A 12,388-nucleotide genomic window follows, 5' to 3' on the forward strand; every position below is an offset into this window, starting at 1 on the left:
AGTTCTAATTGAAATTTTACTTGACTATATGCCCAAGAACTTTGTTTTATTTACTCCACCTTAGTTTCACACTTGTTCTGGTTTTCAGTTACATCCTTCTGGCTTTTATAAAGCCATTTATGGGGTCTAAGAAGTTAATTGTTCTGTCAAAATGCATTGAGAATTTCTTTTCCCTTTCCACTGGTACAATCCAAGAAGACAGATCATTTTTTTCCCTTTTTTTCTTTTTCTTTCAGTCTTCACCCTGTTGTTTCTGTGCTTAATTGCATTGGAGAATGCACTTGTCATGAATTGCTATAGCAATATCATTGGGAGTGCCGCTACCACCCAGGGCTCCTGTAGGTTATGGTCCTTTTCACCTTGTTATGTGTGAAAACACACATTTTACAATGCCAACTTTGATATTAGATGATGTTTTCTTTGTTCATTTTCTAATAGGAAATAAAAATAGTGGCTTAGTATTCTTTGGAAATTTACATAGAGGGTTATCTGACAACTAAAGCAATCTAAGCTCTTCCCTTGTTTCCTTTGTTTCGGTAGTATTTCCAGTTACTGTCTTTTGTTATTAGATGACTTTCTAATTTATCACTTTTCCTTTTGGTTTTAGTGTACTTGATCTTTTTCACTGGTATGTTGATGGAACTTGTATGAAGGAAAGGGCTTTAGATTTCAGGCTTTGTATGTTTTGAGCTATCTAGAACTTGCTCATTGTGGAATTACATACATTGGTTATAGTTTCTTAGTCACTAATGTCTCAAAGTCATTTTTGTCGATGATTTCTTTCATTCCACATATACTTTCTATAATTTTCTTTTGAGTGATTTGAAACTAATTTATTGAGAAAGTCTATATTGATCGTACTTTTTGTTTCAGGTATCTAATGGATGTTTTTTTAAGTCTGATATAATTTTAAGTCTGATATCATAATTTTAATAATTAATGATAACTCGGAATTACATAATGCTTTGCATATACATGTGTGTGCATATATATGCAGTTTCTTTTTCAGACAGTCTGTCTATAGCCTAGGTGGGTCTCAGGACTTGAGGTTCTCTTGCCAAGTGTTTGGTTTGCAGGTATAAGCCACTGTACCTCTCCTTAAATACTTTTTTTTTCTTAAAAATGCTTTTCACGTTAGGATTATTCACAAAAGTTTTAATATATAATATTATGTAAGATATGCAGCGCCCTCCCCTTCATTTAACTATGTATACTTCCAGAAGTTGGTAAGGTAGTTTACTTAGCTCTGAAGAGGTGACATAGTATTTATGCAACTTGATACTTGAGTAGCTGTGTGTATTTTCAAGGAACTTGTTGACTAGAAAGCTGTTTACCGGTGGTTAATTATCTATTTTATTACTCTTGTAAAAAATACCAGTTGTATATCATACATTTGTCATTTTTAAAGCAAATGGACAAAATACCAGTTTTGTAAAACTAGCTTAGGATAGTATAAAGTACTGTATTCCTCTATAAAACCCAAGAATATTTGTTAATTTCATGCAAGTGGAAAATTTGACAGTTGATTCTCCGTGGAACAATAACTTAAGATGATGAATGGATTTTATTTTATTTTTATTTTTTTGTTTTTTCAAGACTGGGTTTCTCTGTGTAGCTTTAGGAGCCTATCCTGGCACTCTGGAGATCAGGCTGGCCTAGAACTCACAGAGATCTGCCTGCCTCTGCCTCCTGAGTGCTGGGATTAAAGGCATGCGCCACCAACGCCCTTCGGATTTTATTTTTATGCAGATTTTAATATAAAATAGACTAAATTTCAGTTTTCTTAAAATGCTGAAAAACTGAAATAAAACATTGTTTTGTAATGTTAGGAAAGATTATTTATGTTTATAGTTTCAGTTCCAAGTCAAGATTGAACCAAAAGTGACTTCAATGCCTGATCCTTGATATAAACATTGAAGATCAGTTTTAAGTGTATTTTATTTTAGTGCAGGCCTGGAGATTTGTAGTGGGTTGAGTTTCTTCACCTTTATTTTCTTCTGCATTTATTTAAATCTCCTTCACTGGGTCTTTAGTTTATCTTATAAAATACAGATGTGATTGTACCAATCACTTAAACTTTTTATAGTTCTCATTTACTATCTGTAGGATAAAGTCCAAACAATTCAGCAGGATCTACAAAGCCATTTACAAGTCTTGATAGAAGTATCTGGTTGTATCCCCTATTCTTTTGTCTATGAATATAAGCCTTTCCTGGACCCTCTTGAACTCATAAGGTTTCTTTTTATTTTGTGGATTTTATTGTCTCTATACCTTCATTAATGCCTCTAACTGACCAAAGTAAAATTTTATGTTTTAATGACTTGATTATCTTTAGTGTGAACAGTCCTCACCCCTACCCCCCATCTTCTGTGTTCCCACATTGTACTTTGGTTATGTGGCTATTATATTCCTCTTTTCACATTATATTAGCATGTGTGTCTATGTTTGCTTTTGAATAGAGTTGTAACCATTTGTGGACAGATTTTGTTTTGCTTGTATATGCTTATTTCATCTTCACAAATATGCTCTTGTTTGCATTAAATCAAAGATGAACTGTAGTTCATTCTTTGAAATACACCTTTTAACTGAAAATTAAGTATTGGATTTCTTAATGTCTCACTATATTCTCAAAGAGTAGTATTCTCAAGTACTGTTCTAAAAAAGTTTCTGCAAAAATTAGTGTAAGTTAAAAACTAGGCTGACTTCTCAAACAGTACTCTTGGATAATACAAAAATTCCTTGATGCTCAGTCATACCTACATTGACATTGCTGGGCAAGCTATATTTATATATTTCCATTGTTCAGTGCCAGTTACTGTAAATCACAAACAGATCTGTAATAAATGAGGTAGTAATGGCTTTATTTTGATGGTAAGTAAGTCATATAGGGTCTTTTTTTTCCAGTGTCTTTACGACTGGTCTTAGTATACTTTGTATAACTTTACTCCTGCTCATTTAGTGAGGGGCAAGTATAACAGTTTGAGAGGGGATTGGGGTCTGGGGTAGGCACTTACCCTTACTATTAAATACTCTGCTGTTTGATAATGATAATTATATGACTTGTCTCTTGTATTTCTTATCTGTGAAGTATAGATGTTAATAACAGTACCACAGGATTGCTTTAAGAGTGTGTAACTATGGTTCCGGACATATAAACGAAAAGCCCAATTTCAGATTTCCCTTAAAAAAAATCTGCTCTTTGACCTTGTCATGTAGGATTTTTTTTTTTTTTTTGCATTGTTTGCCTGCATTGGCATTTTCCTAATGTTGCAGAATATATAAACCATGGGGATGATTCTTGTCTGTTACTGAGTATAAAACATAGATGCTTCATAGTCTACTGTGATTTTAGAGTAATAGGCAAAACCACATTCTTTTCTCTAGCATTTAGCTAGTAGTAAAACTTTGAGGACTTGACCTCTGCTGTATAGTCTCAGGACAATCACTTTTTCTCATTAAGTGTTGTTTTTGTTTGAGACAAGGCCTTACTAATAGCCTAGGCTGGCCTTGGATCCCAGATGACCCTCCATCTCCGCTTCCCCTGTTCTGGGATTATAGGTAGGAGCCTTAACATTACCCAGGGGCTATGTGGTTGTTTAAGTTTTGTCTCCCCTGCACCTTCCAGGAGTTCCTTTAAAAAAAGAAATATACATACATATATACATATACATATATATATATGTATGTATATATGTATTATAGTATATAAATGTATATACATATATTTAGAGAGTGGTGGTTTACCCATGATAAAATTGTAGCTTTTTTAGATTTATGATATAACAATAATACAGATTTACTCTTTTACTCTTCTAATTCTGATAGCTTGGTAACAAACATCATGCTTTTCTCTCCTTCCCCCAATGGTACCTGATGTTCAGTTTGTTTGTTTTTTTTCTTCTTTTTCTTTTGGTTTGCTTTTCCTTTTAAAGTCTTGCTATAAAGCCTAGGCTTGCTTTAATAGCCCAAGGTGGTCGGTACCCCCACCCCCAAGTCAGGGTTTCTTTTAATAGCCCTGATTGTCCTGGAACTTGCTTTGTAGACCAGGCTGGCCCACAACTCTGCCTCTACTTACTGAGTACTGAGATTGAAGGTGTGTGCCACCACCACCTAGTGCCCAAGCAGGTCTTAAACTTGAGGCAGTCTCCTACTTCAGCCTCCTGAGTGTTGGCATTACAGTTGTGTTCCATCCTGTCTGGGTTTAAGCCCCCCCCCCCCACCGGGTTTCTCCTAGCTCTCTCTGTCCTGAGACTTACTCTGTAGACCAAGCTGGCCTTGAACCCAGAGATCTACTTGCCCCCTGCCTCCCGAATGCCAGTATTAAAGGTGTGTGTCACCATTACCTGGCTTACTTAAGTATTTTTAGTGGATTGAATACTCTTTGAACAATGTCCTGTTTATAATCTTGCTCACACCCCTCTGTTGTGTACAGTTTAAAGATTATTGATGAGTGATTAAAAGATCAATTTGTGTTGCTAGCAGCCCCCCTCCTCCCCCCAATTTCTCAGCTGCTTTGGCTGAGACTGAAAAATCACATGGATATATGAGTTCCAAGACAAGTCTGGCCAACATAGTGAGATCTTGCCCACCTCCACCAAAAAAAGTGTGGTTGTCAAATAATTTAGAATATTCTGATTAAGACACTTCCTCATTTAAATAGGATGTACTAAGATTATAGTAACTTACAGCTAGAAGTGAAAATTGCTATGGTATGTATATAGCATTGCTTCTGTATTTGAACTCTTGTTTTATTAAGATGCTTTCATTTTTACATAGTAGGATTTATACTAGGTGAGGTTTTTTGGGAATTGGATTAAGTTATCACAAATACATCACAACATTTTTGTTTTCTTCATCCAGACAGGTGATTTGGCTTCTGCACAGTTAGGAGGAGCACCAAACCGATGGGAGGTTTTGTCAGCCACACCTACAACTATAAAAGATGAAGCTGGTAATCTAGTACAGATTCCAGGTGCTGCTACATCAAGTGGGCAGTATGTCCTTCCCCTTCAGAATTTGCAGAATCAACAAATATTTTCAGTTGCGCCAGGATCAGATTCATCAAATGGTACAGTGTCCAATGTTCAGTATCAAGTAATACCACAGATTCAGTCAACAGATGCCCAGCAGGTTCAGATTGGCTTCACAGGCTCCTCAGATAATGGGGGTATAAATCAAGAAAACAGTCAAATTCAGATCATTCCTGGCTCTAATCAAACCTTACTTGCCTCTGGAACACCTCCTGCTAATATCCAGAATCTCATACCACAGACTGGTCAAGTCCAGGTTCAGGGAGTTGCAATTGGTGGTTCATCATTTCCTGGCCAAACTCAAGTAGTTGCTAATGTGCCTCTTGGTCTGCCAGGAAATATTACCTTTGTACCAATCAATAGTGTCGATCTAGATTCTTTGGGACTCTCGGGAAGTTCTCAGACAATGACTGCAGGCATTAATGCCGATGGACATTTGATAAACACAGGACAAGCTATGGATAGTTCAGACAATTCAGAAAGGACTGGTGAGCGGGTTTCTCCTGATGTTAATGAAACTAATGCTGATACAGATTTATTTGTGCCAACATCCTCTTCATCACAGTTGCCTGTTACGATAGATAGTACAGGTATATTACAACAAAATACAAATAGCTTGACTACTTCTAGTGGGCAAGTCCATTCTTCAGATCTTCAGGGAAATTATATTCAGTCGCCTGTTTCTGAAGAGACACAGGCTCAAAATATTCAGGTTTCTACAGCACAGCCTGTTGTACAACATCTACAACTTCAAGATTCTCAGCAGCCAACCAGTCAAGCCCAAATTGTGCAAGGTATTACACCACAGACAATCCATGGTGTGCAAGCCAGTGGTCAAAATATATCACAACAGGCTTTGCAAAACCTTCAGTTGCAGCTGAATCCTGGAACCTTTTTAATTCAGGCACAGACAGTGACCCCTTCTGGACAGATAACCTGGCAAACATTTCAAGTACAAGGGGTCCAGAACTTGCAGAATTTGCAGATACAGAATACTGCTGCCCAACAAATAACTTTGACGCCTGTTCAGACACTCACGCTTGGTCAAGTCGCAGCAGGTGGAGCCTTGACTTCAACTCCAGTTAGTCTAAGCACTGGTCAGTTGCCAAATCTACAGACAGTTACAGTAAATTCTATAGATTCTACTGGTATACAGCTACATCCAGGAGAGAATGCTGACAGTCCTGCAGGTGAGTCTTAATGCTATGTCATAAAAAGTACAATGATAATAAACAGGAAAACTTTGCTTTAGTTGTTTATCAGCATCTGACATTCATTAAAAGTGCTACATCCTTGTATTTATATGTAAGGAGGCATCATTGTATCTTCCAAATTGTTCATTTTGAAACTTTGTAATATTTGAAGTGAAAGATTTTCTATTGTACTAGTAACATTTTTTTTTCCTACAACAGGTACATATTTATTTTGGCATCTGGTTGGTATTATCAGACATCATAGGTTTTTGTTTTTTGTTTTTTGTTTTTTTTTTTTTGGCAGGAGAGTGTCTAAATTGTTCTTGGTATGGGATGAGTTTGACTTTTTTTTTTTAGGGGCGGGGTGAGGGTGGGGTTGATTTAGTGTATCCCAAGGCTGGCCTGGAACTTGCTATAGTGTATAGTGTATACCAAGCTGGCTTTGAACTCACAGGGATCTGCCACTTTCTGTTTTCCCAGTGCTGTGATTCAAGATGTGTGCCACCATGCCTGGCTGAGTTAAACATTGTATATATGGTATTTGGGTGGAGTATTAGGTTGGCATAATAAAACAAGGTGCTGGAAGTTAAGAATACTTAATTGTCTCAGCTACTAGATATGTGATTCTGGCTATTTTTTTTTTCCTGCAAATTCAGTTTTTTCATTGTATAAAATGAGATGTTAGACTAGGAAACTATGTGGATACTGGCCATACCTAATATTTTGAGTTTTGTGATAGTGCTATTAAAATTGGCTGAGTTAGAAATAGCTACTAAATAAGTATATACAGTAGATGTTTTAAGTCTACTCATTGAATATTTTGTAGGCATGATTAAATAATGAAGCTTAAAATGTAGCATCATTGTTATTGATAGCATTGAATATTTTCATTTTGCACTTCTATAACTTTAATTCTTCTAACTCACATTTACATTTCTGCGGAGATTATACAGTTAAAACTTTACAGTCTGTCTGATTCTAAAGTCTTAAATTGGGTTACAGAATTGAAGTAATTGAAGTGACTTCCATCATCACTTTTTAAAAAAATGTACCAATTTTTACTGTTCATTTGTTTTGTTTTTTAAGGCAGGGTTTCTCTGTGTAGCCCTGGCTGGCCTAGAACTAGCTCTATAGGCCAGGCAGCTTGAAACTCAGAGATCTGCCTTTCTCCCCATTTTCTCTTCTTCCTGTTCTTAGGAATTTGAGATATATGTCTAGAAAGGTGGGGCTGTCATTGAGTCTCACATTTGCATTTGGAAATTATTGTACCTTGGGTTTCTGAAACTGATTTAGAATAGACTTTTGGTTTTTCGAGACAGAGTTTCTCTATAGCTCTGGCTGTTCTGGAACTCCCTCTGTAGACCAGGCTGGCCTCAAACTCACAGAGATATATCTACCAGCCTCTGCTTCTTGAGTGCTGAGGTTAAAGGTGTACACCACCACTGGACTTCGAATAGGGCTTTTCAATGTTTGATCTGTAGGCCTCTAGAGAGTCTGAGGTGTGTCCGTGTCCGTGTCCGTGTCCGTGTCCGTGTCCGTGTCCCTTTATATACCTGGCTGGCCTCAGACTCACAAAGATCCACTTGCCTCTGCCTCCCAAGTGCTGGGATTAAAGATGTGGGCCACTACCTGGCTATGAGGATCAGTTCTGATCCCAGCTTCTTGGGTAGCTCACAAACGGCTGTAACTTCAGATCCTAAGCCTGGATCTTAAACATTTTCCTGGCCCCTTGCATACTCCTGTGCGGAATATGCACACACATGCACGGGCACTCACAGGAGCATACATTAAAAAAGAAAAACCCTTTAAACTGTGAAAAGTATTTGTATTCTTCATGATTACGTACTTCTAAAGAAAAATTACAGTTTTACTGAAAACCTACTTGATAAGTCAGTAAAAACATTTACAAAACTTGACTCTTACATGTTGTATGACTCTAAAAAGTTGTAACTTTTTAAAGAAACTATGTTGTGTGTAAATGCAGGTCATTTATGTGTATGCCATTGTGCACATTGGTTCAGAAAGAGGTGGTTCTCTTCTTGTGGGAACGGGGATCAAACTCAGGTGCTTAAAAATCATCTCAAGTGCTTAAAAATAATAGTTTTATTGAAGTATAGTCCAAATACAAAATTTGTCTTGTAAAGTGTACAATTCAATAGTTTTCAATGTAGTAAGATTTGTGCAACTATAATCTGCCTACTTTTACAGCATTTTCTTCACCCCAAGCAACCCATATCTAATTTCTTGTCAGCCACTTCTCATATTTACCGTACCTACTTTCTGTCTCTCTTAATTTGCTTTTCATTTCATTAGTGACCTATTGTGTCTTGCTTTCATATAATGGTATTTTCAAGGTTCAACCATGTTTTAGATGTATCAGTACCTTATTTCATTTTATGACTGAATAATACCCCATGGAGGGATATATTAAAACTTGTCTGTTGGTAGACATTGTGTTACTGCTTATTTGGTTACTATGAATCATGCTGTTATGAGCATTTGTGTGTGTCTGTGTCTCTGTGTGTTTGCCTGCCTGTGCATGTGTGTGTGAGAGAGAACATGTGCAAGCATACTGTTTTATGCACGAGGGCTCAGTTTCTCTGCATATCCATCAGTACTTACTATTGACTACTTTTTTCATTTTGACATCTTAGTTGGGTGAAAAGATAATTCAGTGTGTTTAGGTATTTTTCTTACATGTATACCTGGGCACTGTGTGCATGTCTGGTGCCCATAGAGGCCAGAAAAGGACATTGGCTTTTTGGAGTTGGGAGATACAGATGGTTGTGAGCTACCAGATGGGTGCTGGAATCTAATTTGGGTCCTCTGGAAAAACAGCCAGTACTCTTAACCTCTGAGCAATTTCTTCATCCTCAAAATTAGCTTTTGAGACTGCATATATGAAGTGATACCTTTTTGCAAAAATAGAAGTGAGCTTGTCACATCTGACTGGCAAATATTTGTCAGTAGTAAAATTGAGGATTTCCAGAAGAAATTGGAATTTTTTTCTATAGCTCAGATTTACTGTATAAGCTTATATTTTTTCTGGTGCTATGGTGATAATGATAAAGATTTTTAAAAATATAATCGGATGTCCGACATTTGGAAGTCTCTAGGAAAACTGGGTGGACCAGTGGTGTTTTTACATGAACAGTTTATAGTGTTAGAAACCATTTAAACTGCAAGATAGATCAGTAGAGCCTGGAAAGCTTACTGATACAGTTAAAGATTCTACTTTAAAACTGACCTTTAAGAGGCTGCTGTGTTTGTGATGTGTTTAATACCAGCACTACCGGAGGCAGAGCTTGAGAATCTGAGTTTGAGGCCAGCCTGGTCTACAGAATGAGTTCCAGGACAGCCAAGGCTACACAGAGAAACCTTTGAAAAACAAAAACAAAAACAAAAAAAAAACCCAAAAATAGGAAAGAAAGAGACTGCCACTTGTTAAGTTTGGAGTAGTATCAAAGAATACAGTTAGCTGGAAGGCTCTTTTAAGTTATTCCTTCCTGTCCCAGCTACATATCTTTGTGAGGTTATTCTTCATATGCCACATATAACAAGCAATTGAATGTAGAATCTGATCTGAGATTCTGTCTTTTCCTCAAGCATTCAAGGATTTGCAAAAATGTAAAGGTTGTCCTGGCTGTTAATGGGTTTTGCTGTGTAGAACAAACAGGCTGGGCTTTAATTTGCATCATTTGCCTCTGTCTGTTAAGTGGTGGGATTACTCTTATGCCCCGATGTGCCTGGCTTGTTTTCTCTTGAAAAAGATAAAGTGTTGATTTGTATTATTTGATAATGTATTGTATGATGTATTTGTTTGTTTGTTTGATGCTGGGGATTAAGCCTGGGGCCTGACACATGCAGGTACTCTTAAGATTTATTGTTAAGTTTTATGTATTCATACCACCCCCCCCCCGTGTGTGTGTGTGTGTGTGTGTGTGTGTGTGTGTGTGTGTGTGAGAGAGAGAGAGAGAGAGAGAGAGAGAGAGAGAGAGATTATGGATATCCTAATTTGAACAAAATGTTTTTGTGAACTATGGTCACATTTAAAGAGGATAAAAAGAGAGTCCTGGGCTGGGGTTGTGGCTCAGTGCTTAGCACACAACAGGCTTTGGATTTAATCCCTTTATGGTGAGAATTACTTTTGAAAGACATCTCGGAAGATACAAGCTGAAACATTTGAAATTTCTGGAATGTTCTAAAAGCATTTAGAAGTTTCTTTTCTTTTAGAAACTTATTTTTGAAGATTTTATAAGGTTAGTGTTGTACAGTGCTAAAATTGTTAGGAAAACTTACTGGAAATTTTATGATTTTGTTTTGAGACAAATCTCATTCTAAGGTAGATAGGCACCAAACTTGCATAAGTCTTCCTTAGCCTCTCAGGTCTTGGGCCTGAGACATTATATCCATCATGCAGGACACATACTTTGGATTTGTATTGATTGTGAAACTAGGTTGGAATACATTAAATGATTCCATGAAGTTAACCTTCAGATATTATCAAATACACTGGTTTAAATACAAGGTGATAGGGTTTTTAAGGCAGTGATTTGTTTTTTTGATGGGTATTCCAGCACTACTAATAAAAACTAAGACACTGTCATTTGGGAATAGAAGTGTTTTCTTGTGTGTATAGTTGAGTAGGTGTGGCTGTAGAGACTGATTTTATGATAAGGCCCACCTTGCCTGTTTTACTTTGTTTTGAGACAGTCTTTCTGTGGATCTGGTGCCCATTGTTTGGTTAGAATGGGTGGTCAGCAAGCTGCAGGGATGATCTTACTGTCATTACCCACCCCCTTTTCCCAGGGTCACAGCCACATAGGACCATGTTTGGCTCCCCCCCCCTTTTTTTTTTTACATGGGGGATCTGAACTTGGGTCTAAATGCTTGTGCTGCAGACCTTTTACTGGCTGAGCCATTTACCAAGTCCTAATGAATATTAGGTTATTAGGAAAACTTTCTTTTTAATTGACAAGATGGGGAAATGAAGGCTGGGTGTAGTGGTATACATAGCCCTGATCCACAGCATTAAAAAGAGGGAAAGAGAAAAAAGTGTCTTTATTTTCGGAGGAAAAAGTTTATCTGTACTTAGGCATAAATGGATATACTTAAGTATATCGTTGTTTGACACAGTTTTGATAGATACGAATTTAATGTCAGTTTTCCAAACTACTAGAGAAAGCTCCCAAACCAGTGTTCTATAATTGTCCTTAAAAAAACAAAATCCTTTAACAACAACAAAAAATTACCTTCATTCCAGCCTTTTTTCTTACAATATATTTTTATTTTATGTGCATTGATGTTTTTCCTGTTTGTATATTTGTGTGAAGGTGCCAGATCGTCTGGAATTCGAGTTATAGACAGTTGTAAGCTACCATGTGGATTCTGGGAATTGAACCCAGGTCCTTTGGAAGAGCATCCAGTGCTCTTAACCGACAAGCCATCTCTTGAGCCCCTATTCCACCTTTTTTAAAGTAGTGAGTTTGACCAAACATTTGATCTTTCTAAGATCCTTTCGTTGCCTCTCCTCTTTTAGGAACTGACTCTTGGTTCAGGGTAAGCACAAGGCAGAGAGGAGAGGGACTTTGGTTAAGTCAGTAGGAAGGGAACTACGGAACAGTGGAAATCCACAACTGTTAGAACTTGGTTAAATTGGAGTTTTATTTTGATTGTCAAGTGAATGGCTTCAGTAAACTGTTAGTTGGATATCAGAATCTGCTGTTCAGGCTGGACTAGAGATGAAATGTTGAGTGTCTTTAAAAGCATGGATGTGATGAGATGAACCAATTCAGGTCTAGGTGGAAGCTCTGTCCTAATTTCAATACAAAGATGTTTGAAGGTGTATATGGGTGTTTTGTCTGCATGTTTGCCTGTGTACCAGGTATGTGTCTGGTGCCTGTAGAGGCCAAAAGAGGGTTTCAGGTCCCCTGGTTTATAGTTAGTTGCAAGGCACCATGTGGGTTCTGGGAGTTGACCCTGGGTCCTCCGCAAGAGCTCCCAGTGCTAACTGTTGAGCCATCTCTCCAGTCCTGAAGTTTTTTTTTTTTTTTTTTTTTTTGATGAAATTTAAACCAGTAACTCAAAACAGTAGTTTTAGAAGTCAAGGATTCTAACACAGCACAATCTAAATACTAACCAAATACATATTTAAGGAAGCAGTGA

General features: G+C 37.3%; 1 protein-coding gene across 1 annotated transcript in view; it reads left to right on the forward strand.

Moving 5' to 3' along the window:
- The window catches only part of Sp3 (Sp3 transcription factor), a 44,684-nt gene that overhangs the window by 4,350 nt on the left and 27,946 nt on the right, over positions 1–12,388 (forward strand). Inside the window, 1 exon segment of the mRNA XM_027420454.1 lies at positions 4,861–6,220. Coding sequence (XP_027276255.1) covers positions 4,861–6,220 — 1,360 coding nt within the window.

Source organism: Cricetulus griseus, chromosome 6, assembly GCF_003668045.3.
Source record: "Cricetulus griseus strain 17A/GY chromosome 6, alternate assembly CriGri-PICRH-1.0, whole genome shotgun sequence".
Lineage (NCBI taxonomy): Eukaryota > Metazoa > Chordata > Mammalia > Rodentia > Cricetidae > Cricetulus > Cricetulus griseus.